The sequence below is a fragment of the Delphinapterus leucas genome, chromosome 13 (assembly GCF_059928025.1).
Source record: "Delphinapterus leucas isolate spDelLeu-1000000601 "Yukka" chromosome 13, BTC_Dleu_Yukka2, whole genome shotgun sequence".
Classification (NCBI taxonomy): domain Eukaryota; kingdom Metazoa; phylum Chordata; class Mammalia; order Artiodactyla; family Monodontidae; genus Delphinapterus; species Delphinapterus leucas.
Genome location: NC_143141.1, coordinates 75,944,198 through 75,953,484, shown reverse-complemented (window position 1 = coordinate 75,953,484; position 9,287 = coordinate 75,944,198). Strand labels below are relative to the sequence as shown.

At 40.1% G+C, this 9,287-nt stretch overlaps 1 protein-coding gene across 2 annotated transcripts in view; it reads right to left on the bottom strand.

The window, feature by feature from the left end:
* The window catches only part of WDCP (WD repeat and coiled coil containing), a 17,692-nt gene extending 8,405 nt beyond the window's left edge, over positions 1-9,287 (bottom strand). For both annotated transcript variants that reach the window (XR_002644602.2, XM_022574338.2), the window contains exons 1-2: positions 9,185-9,287; positions 101-1,913 (exon numbers count right to left, since the gene is read on the bottom strand). Coding sequence is in view for 1 of the 2 variants with exons in the window: in XM_022574338.2 (XP_022430046.2) it covers positions 101-1,894 (1,794 nt within the window). In the remaining variant the exon portion in view is untranslated. The remainder of the gene's footprint in view (positions 1-100; positions 1,914-9,184) is intronic.

Genomic DNA, 9,287 nt, shown 5'->3' with positions numbered 1-9,287 from the left:
AGTGAAGTTCAACTAGAATACTACTTCCTCATTAATAAATTTCTCTTGCAGTACCTACTGGCTGCAGGAGCCAGTGGCAGCTCCTCAAAGGAGAAGTTACCTGGCAAGTGATGTGAACATAAGGCACATCCTGAGAGAGTGGGTACACTGGAGAGGATTTCTTTCCATTATGTAGAAAGTCTGTGAGTTCAGAAAGACGCTGCTGCACTTCAATCAGGTTCCTAGATAAAATTTCCAGTATCTTAGATAGCTGATAATTTTCCTTTTCCACTTGTAAGTTAGGAGATCCCGCGGTACTGCTGTGGTCTGGTGTGCCGCTGGGTCCGGGCAGTGTTACCGACTGGTTAACAGGCCCGGCATCTAGAGTTTCTAGGGCTGTGGAGCCATCACAGATACTGGATGGAGGACTTCTGATTTCTTGAATAAGGGTTCTTCCAGGCCTTCCACTTTGACTGCTGCTATTAGCTGTTAACAAGAGCCCTCCGTTTTGGTGACAAAAATCTGGGGAAAGACTTTCAATTAGCTTTTTTCTATTTGCTTTATTTAACAGAGTACTGAAAGCAGAGTGACCACTCTGGTTTTCACTCAGTGTCACTGGAGAGTCTTCTTCCAACATAACTTCTCTAACAATCAAACGAATCATATACTGATCAGACTTTGAAGAAAGAAGAAATGCTGAATCAGTGGATTTCTGTTTTCCTATCAAAATTAACAATAATTTATCTGTCAAGAAACATATGCCTTTTGGTCTTTCATTACTCTCTAACTGAATTTGCTGGATGTTTGGCATAAATGATGGAATGACAGAATAGATAAAAATTATATTACACGTATTGGAAGCCACTGCGACTACCTGTGCTTTAAGATTAAACGCCATTAGATCAGGAACCAGAATGCCCGGGATGGTGACTTTTCTGTTCTGGGTAACCTCCTTCTCAAAGGTCAAGAGGACCAAGTGTGAAGAATCCAGGCCAGTTCCTGTCAAGTAGTCCTTTTTTCTTAGACAAATAAGAGAACTAGCCTCAGATTTAGATCTATCAAAGTGTATATGAGTTAGATCCAGAGGATCAGAAAAGGATGAAGAAAAGGGAGAAACTGGTGTTTCAGAATTTGTTTCAGAGGAAACTTCGTCAATAACTGGTAAAGTATATAGACAAGTGCCTTCACTACTAGGGGGAACATCAAAGGTTCCAGATGCATTTAAGCCACAAATCTTATCTAGTGGAAGCTCAGTGGCTATAGCGACCTGTGAGTCCACAGTGGCTCCGACTGAGCGCACGTAGCTGGCCACATCAAACACTGGGCAGAAGGAGCACCTGTGAAGAGTCTTCTGAGCACTGTCCCAAATATAAGAATGCACGCTGCTGCCTACTGCCACCACCAGCCTCTGGCCATCCTGGGTCCAACATGCACAGTGAATGAGGCCTTGGGTGCTGATGTCCACTTTGACCTGGGAACTGTCCCAGTGAACATTATGGAAAACGGAGACATCCTGTGCAGTCAACACAGTCAGGACAGCACTTTTTGGGTGCCACACACAGCCCTGGGGAAGGACAGGGAGTGACTGTCTAATCTCACAGGTCTGAGACATCAGCCATTTGCTTGTCTCCGTAGTGCTAGGACACAGCTGCCACACAATGACATGCTTCTTGTGCTGCACAGCGAGCAGAGCAGGTGTGTCAGCTGTACCAGGTGGGGCCCAGGACACCCCATACACATGTTCAAATTGTCCAATGACCGCTGAGTCCCCAAACTTGGCCTCTCCACCGTGAAGGTGTAAATCGGTCAGGACTACCTGATTCCCATCAGTCCAGGCAAGGCCGTGAATTGGGTGTATTGCTTGATACAACGCATTCAGTCCAGTCCTGAGAAGTTTTCCTCTTCCCAACTCCATCCTTTCTGATAAAGGTTATCTGAAATAATTAGGAAGTTATACCATAAGAATACAGTCAGACAAATTCAGGATGTAGTACGTTCTACAAGACAACTGGCTTAGCCCTTTCACAGGTCATTATTGTGAGAGGATAAAAGGATGGGAGGAATTTGACAGATTAAAAGACTGCCTGGCAGTGCTGAGAAATTATTTTTCCTGCAAAATAAGGTCAAACTTTTGAAACCTAATGAATAAAATGTTTTAGTAAAATTTTAATAATGGGGATGAAATTTCAGATTTTGTTATTGTTCCACAGGTTCATTCTATGACTGCCTCTGTAGAATACTGGTTTGTTTTTTTAATTTTTTAAAATTCATTTTATTTATTTAGGCTGCATTGGGTCTTTGTTGCTGCGCGTGGGCCCTCTCTAGCTGTGGCGAGCGGGGGCCGCCCCTCATTGCGGTGCACAGGCTTCTTCTCATTGTGGTGGCTTTTCTTGCTGTGGAGCACGGGCTCTAGGTGCATGGGCTTCAGTAGTTGTGGCATGTGGGCTCAGTAGTTGTGGCTTGCGGGCTCTAGAGCACAGGTTCAGTAGTTGTGGCACATGCGCTTAGCTGCTCCGTGGCATGTGGGATCTTCCCGGACGAGGGATCAAACCTGTGTCCCCTGCATCAGCAGGTGGATTCTCAACCACTGTGCCACAAGGGAAGCCATACTGGTTTTTAACAGTTGGTGATTTATGCAGCCAAACGTATATTTGGGGCACCTCTAGTTCAAACTTCCTTGATCACAGAACTGGGATACTAAAAATCAGCAATACAGGCAAAATAGTAACGCTTATGGTAGCAGTTTTTGGTTCAAAATTCTGAGCCACTCATAGGAAATCAGGTAAACAAAAAATGCTTACTAACCCTGTGTCTCTTTAAGTTACTGTAATCACAGTTTTTTACTGTAGCCTCACTATGATACTATGATGAATTAGAAAGAGCCAATAAAATATGCAAGATGCACATAAGGCCAGAAATGAGTCAACTCATCACGGAGTTGATCAATACTATAGATGGCTGCCTCTAGTCCTTCTGTAAACAGAGTATGTAACAATTACATATATAATAAGATCATAAGTGTGCATAAAGATTAAAATCTTGTAAAGTTAAATGTCAAAACCTAATTACAAAATGCATCATATTATTTGAAAGAGTAATAATTTTTATTGCAATTAAGGATCCAAGATATTTTAAAAGACCCTCATTTTTAAGGCTTTCAAATAACTTTATTTCATGTATATTTTTCTTTTAGATTGCTTACATCTGACTCTTGTCAGTATGCTTTATTTCATTTCCTTCCTAACACTGAAGGGAAAGCAAAAGGCAACACTTAAACTCCCGTTTGTCACCAGTTTAAAATATGGTAGAGCCTTACTAACTTCCATCAATTTCGATGGTAAAATTTTGGGGTTAGCCTTTCTGTGAAATGTGAGACATGTCAAAACTGAGGAAATCAGGATGACATTGTTATTGAATATGAAAAAACAGACCATATTCTATAAACACACCCAGATACTACCTGAATTTGCTGGGCAAATTAGAAGGAAAGGAAGGGAATAAACATGTCCAGTATGTGCCACACATGGTGCTGGTCACCTAGAATCCGATACAACCCTTGTAACAGTCCTGTGAGGGTAGCACTGTTATTCTTAGGTGAGAGACAACAGATCTGAAGCTCTAAAAAGTTAAGAAACTTGCCCTTCATATCTTATAACAAAACACCTTCCAGATAGATTAAAGATCCAAATGTGCAAAACAAAAATTAAGAGATTTAAAAGAAAGACTTTTTACACTACTATAGAAATACTCAAACATGTATATGTATGTGTATAAGGATTTACTATATCATTTTTTGTAACAGAAAAACCTAAATGTACATCAACATGGAAATACATAAAATAAGGAAGCTCCATGAGTAGTGATATGGAAAAATCCCTCCCCCAAAAAAGCAGTGAAATTCACAAGATAACATGTTTAGTAAGCTACTATTTATGAAAAAAAAATCCACCTCTATATGTCCATATACATGTTTGTATATATTTACATAAAGATGCAGAAAAAGATCAGAAATAACACATACCAAACTGTTCACAGTACATACTGAGATGGAGTGAGGTGGCAGAAGAGAGAAGGTGGGACCCTCTTTACTTATTTCTGTATTTTTTGGAAAGACTGTTTTTATAATAAGTATATATTCAAATAGCCCTTTTCTAATTGAAAAAACAAACTAAAGATTCAAATGTACAAAATACTTAATTTACAAAAAGTTCTTGGGACTTCCCTGGTGGCAAAGTGGTTAAGAATCTGCCTGCCAGTACAGGGGCCGTGGGTTCGAGCCCTGGTCCGGGAAGATCCCACACGCTGGGGAGCAACTAAGCCCGTGCCTCACAACTACTAAGCCTGTGCTCTAGAGCCCGCGAGCCACAACTACTGAGACCACGTGCCACAACTACTGAAGCTTGCGTGCCTAGAGACTGTGCTCTGCAACAAGAGAAGTCACCACAATGAGATGCCCACGCACAGCAACAAAGAGTAGCCCTTGCTCGCTGCAATTAGGGAAAGCCCCTGCACAGCAATGAAGACCCAATGCAGCCAAAAATAAATAAATAAATAAATAAGTAAAAAGTTCTTTTAAGCCAGTTAAAACGACAAAATTTTAAGTGGCCAAAGAATATCAACAGGCAATTTACAAAACAATTATGATGATCAATAAACATATTCTAAATGATGTTTAATCTTATTAGTTATCAAAGAATTGTCTAAACTTGCAGTGTCCATTTCTTCACCACTCATTCTCTTCTTAACCCACCCCAAATTGACTCCATTCCCAACTCTTCTCCAAAACAACTCTCACCAACCCACCACTGCTATCCACGTCACTGAATCCGATGGACATTTTTCAACCTTGTTTTATTGTACTTAGTAAATGTCAAAGACAGAACTTGAGAAGCTGCCTTCAGACCCTAAATCCAAAGAAATGTATTCTTCACCAAACTGGAGGATTTGCTTTTAACTTATCTGCAAATTTTTTCTCATTCCTCTTTGCTAGCTTCATCCCTACTCTTAGAATCTTTTACTAAGAGGGAATGGTCTGTTATACTTTTTTTTTTTTTTTCTGTTATACTTCTTACATATGAGGTCAGGTTAAGTGGTTCTACAGTGGCTTGCTAAATGGAAAAATATGTCTTCTGACATTACTAATGAAGAAAACTGCCATCTCAAACCCATTGGTCTTGTATAATATATGTTTTTCCCTAATACCTACTTATGCACTTTAAAAAAAAAAGACTTTCATTGATAAATAATGCATGATACATTTTCCTGGAAGAGAAAATTCCTAACGGGCCAGTTACATCAAAAGCAATTTATATGATATGTTTTAGGCCACCCAAGTCAGTCTAATGTCATTGAGGATGTGTATGGCTAGGGTTAGCACAGCATAAGGACTTGTAAATAAAGGAAAAACAAACTTGACAATAAAGTTACTGAGATGTTTTAGAAGAATTAATTTTAATATTTTCATCTTTACTAACAAGAAGAAATTTGGTAAAAAACTAAAAATAGAGTTACCATATGATCCTGCAATCCCACTCCTGGGCATATATCCAAAGAAAACTCTAATTCAAAAGGATACATGCAACTCAATGTTCACTGCAGCACTATTTACAATAGCCAAGATGTGGAAGCAACGTAAATGCCCGACAGATGAATGGATAAAGATGTGGTACATATATACAATGGAGTATTAGCCATAAAAAAGAATGAAATAATGCCTCTGCAACAATATGGATGGACCTAGAGATTATCATACTAAGTAAGGTAAGCGAGACAGAAAATGACAAATATATGATATCACTTATATGTGGAATCTAAAAAAAAAAAGATAGAAATGAATTTATCTACAAAACAGAAATAGACCCACAGATACAGAAACTTATGGTTACCAAAGGGGAAAGGATGGGGTGTGGAGTGTGGGGTGGGGTTTAAATTAGGAGGTTGGGATTAACATATATATACTACTATATATACTATATATATTGATGTAAGATGTTATGGAAGGGATTCCCTGGTGGCGCAGTGGTTAAGAATCCACCTGCCCACGTAGGGGACACGGGTTCAACCCCTGGTCCGGGAAGGTCCCACATGCCGCGGAGCAACTGTGCCCGTGCGCCACAACTACTAAGCCTGCGCTCTAAAGCCCGCGAGCCAAAACTCCTGAGAACACGTGCCACAACTACTTAAGCCCCGCACGCCTAGAGCCCGTGCTCCGCAACAAGAGAAGCCACCACAATGAGAAACCCGCGCACCGCAACGAAGAGTAGCCCCCACTCGCCACAACTAGAGAAAGCCCACGCGCAGCAACAAAGAACCTACACAGCCAAGAAAAAAAAAAGATGTTATGGAAAAACCCGAACGTTTTGGCCAACCCAATAAAATAGATAACCAACAAGGACCTACTGTGTAGCACAGGGAACTATATATTCTGTAATAACCTATAAAGGAAAAGAATCTGAAAAAATATATATATATATAATATATATATATATATATATATATACACTGAATCACTGTGCTGTACACCTGAAACTAACACAACATTGTAAATCAAATATACTTCAATAAAATTAAATTAAAAAATAAAAATTATGAAAAATTTCCTCAAAAACCCAATGATAATTACAAAAATCTCTTCCAATCCCTTCTACTCCCATTATTAGTCAGGGTCCTGACCACCTCTTCCTTTGTAGTAGGGTAGGACAAGAAGTCCTCTTCATTTCAGTCTCTTCTTTCCCACAGAGCCTGGACTCTGTGTGTTGGGTAGAATTATCTTGAGAAAAGTCACAGCTCTGGTAATTTTGCATTTGTGCTCAAGTACCTTTGATGAGTCTCCACAGTCTGTGTATATAAAAGTTCTTCCAAAATGTTTAAGCAAAGCATTGAAGGCCTTTAATTATCTTATATTGCTATACCTTTCCAACCTTATCTCCCTGATCATAAAGGCCCTGCTGAATAATTTGGAATTTAGAGGAACCAGCACACATTCATGCAACAATGTGCAGAATGGACCTGAGAAACTAGGAAGCTGACAAGGTTAATAATGGGCCATGGAATAGTTTGAATGTCAGGATGAGAAAGTGAGCCAAGTTTGTAGCTACCTCAGTAGAGAAAGAGGGCCAGATTCAAGCGATATTTCTAAGGCAGATAAAATTGATATCAAGTAGGGTAAGTGGTGAGGAAGAAAGGAGAATTAAAGATAACATGCAAATTTTTAGCTTGGGAAATTGCTGAACCATTAATCAGAGATAAAGAAGACAGAGAATGCTTTAAAGGTAAGAACAGTGTGTAGTGTGTGATAAGCTTAGTATTAGATGTGCTTCATTTAAGATGTTTATAGGGTAGCACTGCACCTCAGGCAGTCAGAGGTAAGGATTTGGGAGTCACTGTTATAGAGTTGGTAGTTAAAAGATCAGAGAGCCAAGAGGACAAAGGGTGAAATGACCTTCTGGTGCTCCCCAATTATTTTGTATGCTTTAAAATATTTACAATTTGCCTGAAGCTAAGTGTATACCTGTTGGTCTCTCAACCCTCAGACTATAAGATTTCTCAAATCAGGAGCCCTGGTTGTTTTAGGAAGAGAAAATCTGACTATATTAATTCAGGGGAGAGGTGGTCAGAACGAGGATCTGGTGCTCAGTCTATGGCCATTTAATTCTTCTGTTTTTAATCTTCTTTAAAGACAACTTATAGTGAGAATCAAGGGGCTCAGGTGAAATGGAGCACTTCCAGTAGGTTTAAACAGTTATATACTCCCCAACTTGTTTTTCTAAATTTATTGTGTTTTCACTATAAAATAATTCCAAGTTCTTTACACTTATTAATTTTTTTTGTTTTATTTATTTGGCTGCATTGTGTATTCGTTGCTGTACACAGGCTTTCTTTAGTTGCGGCTAGCAGGGGCTACTCTTTGTTGTGATGTGCGGGCTTCTCATTGTGGTAGCTTCTCTTGTTGCGGAGCACGGGCTCTAGGCGCGCGGGCTTCAGTAGTTGTGGCTTGCAGTCTCTAAAGCGCAGGCTCAGTAGTTGTGGTGCACGGGCTTAGTTGCTCCGCAGCATGTGGGATCTTCCCGGACCAGGGATCGAACCTGTGTCCCCTGCATTGGCAGGTGGATTCTTAACCACTGCGCCATCAGGGAAGCCCTTATTATTGTTTTAAATTAACATACAAGAAAGGTCAAAAGGACCTAGAGACTGTCATACTGAGTGAAGTAAGTCAGACAGAGAAAGACAAATCCCCATATGATATTGCTTATATGTTGGATCTTAAAAAATGGTACAAATGAACTTATTTACAAAACAGAAATAGAGTCACAGATGTAGAAAACAAACATGGTTACCAGGGAGGAAAGGGGGGAGGGGAAGGGATAAATTGGGAGATTGGGATTGACATATACACACTACCATGTATAAAATAGATAACTAATAAGGATTTACTGTATAGCACAGGGAACTCTACTCAGTACTCTGTAATGACCTATATGGGAAAAGAATCTAAAAAAAGAGCGGATACATGTTATGTGTATAACATGCATCTTGCTGTACAGCAGAAACTAACACAACATTTTAAATCAAGTACACTCCAATAAAAATTTTTTAAAAAGGTCAAAAGGTAAATTCACACACAAAAAAACATTCATCCAAAGAAAATTATGACTACATCCCTCCAGATATTTTTCTATGCAGTTTGGGTTGAACTTTTTCAATCATACTGTACAATTACATATCACGATCTTTTCACTTTACATTATATATTAGGATTTCCCCATGTTATTTAAAGACTTTATAAATTATTTTTAGAAGCCACTTAATATTCACTTTTCCTTACTGTTGGGGAAGTTCCGTAATTTTTCCTTACTGGTGAGATACCTGGTTAGAGCCAACTTTATCCTTTTATAAATAACGCTGGGATAAAGGTGTTTATGCATAAAGCATGTTTTTCATTTTGAATGGCTTCCTTAGGATATATTCCCAGAAGTTTCACTCGTGAGTTACAGGGAATATACTCTCTGGTTTAAACCCACCCGCTGCTCGTCCGCATCCGCCAGCCCTCGCACGCGGCCCCCCACCATTCTCTCCATCCTCTCCGCACATGTGACACTTCCTCTTCTCCCCCCTTCCCCAAAGTGCCTGTCCTTCCACCTCTCTCCCCGCCCACCTACAGCCTCCCCACAACAGCCAGGCCGGGAAGCAGTGGAGACAAAAATACCTTTGGTCTCACTGCCCCACCGAAAATCAGTCTCCCCTGGGCCGCACCTGCTCACAGACGGCGGATCCGAAGCCCTGAGCGGGGACCGGAAGCATCGGCTCCC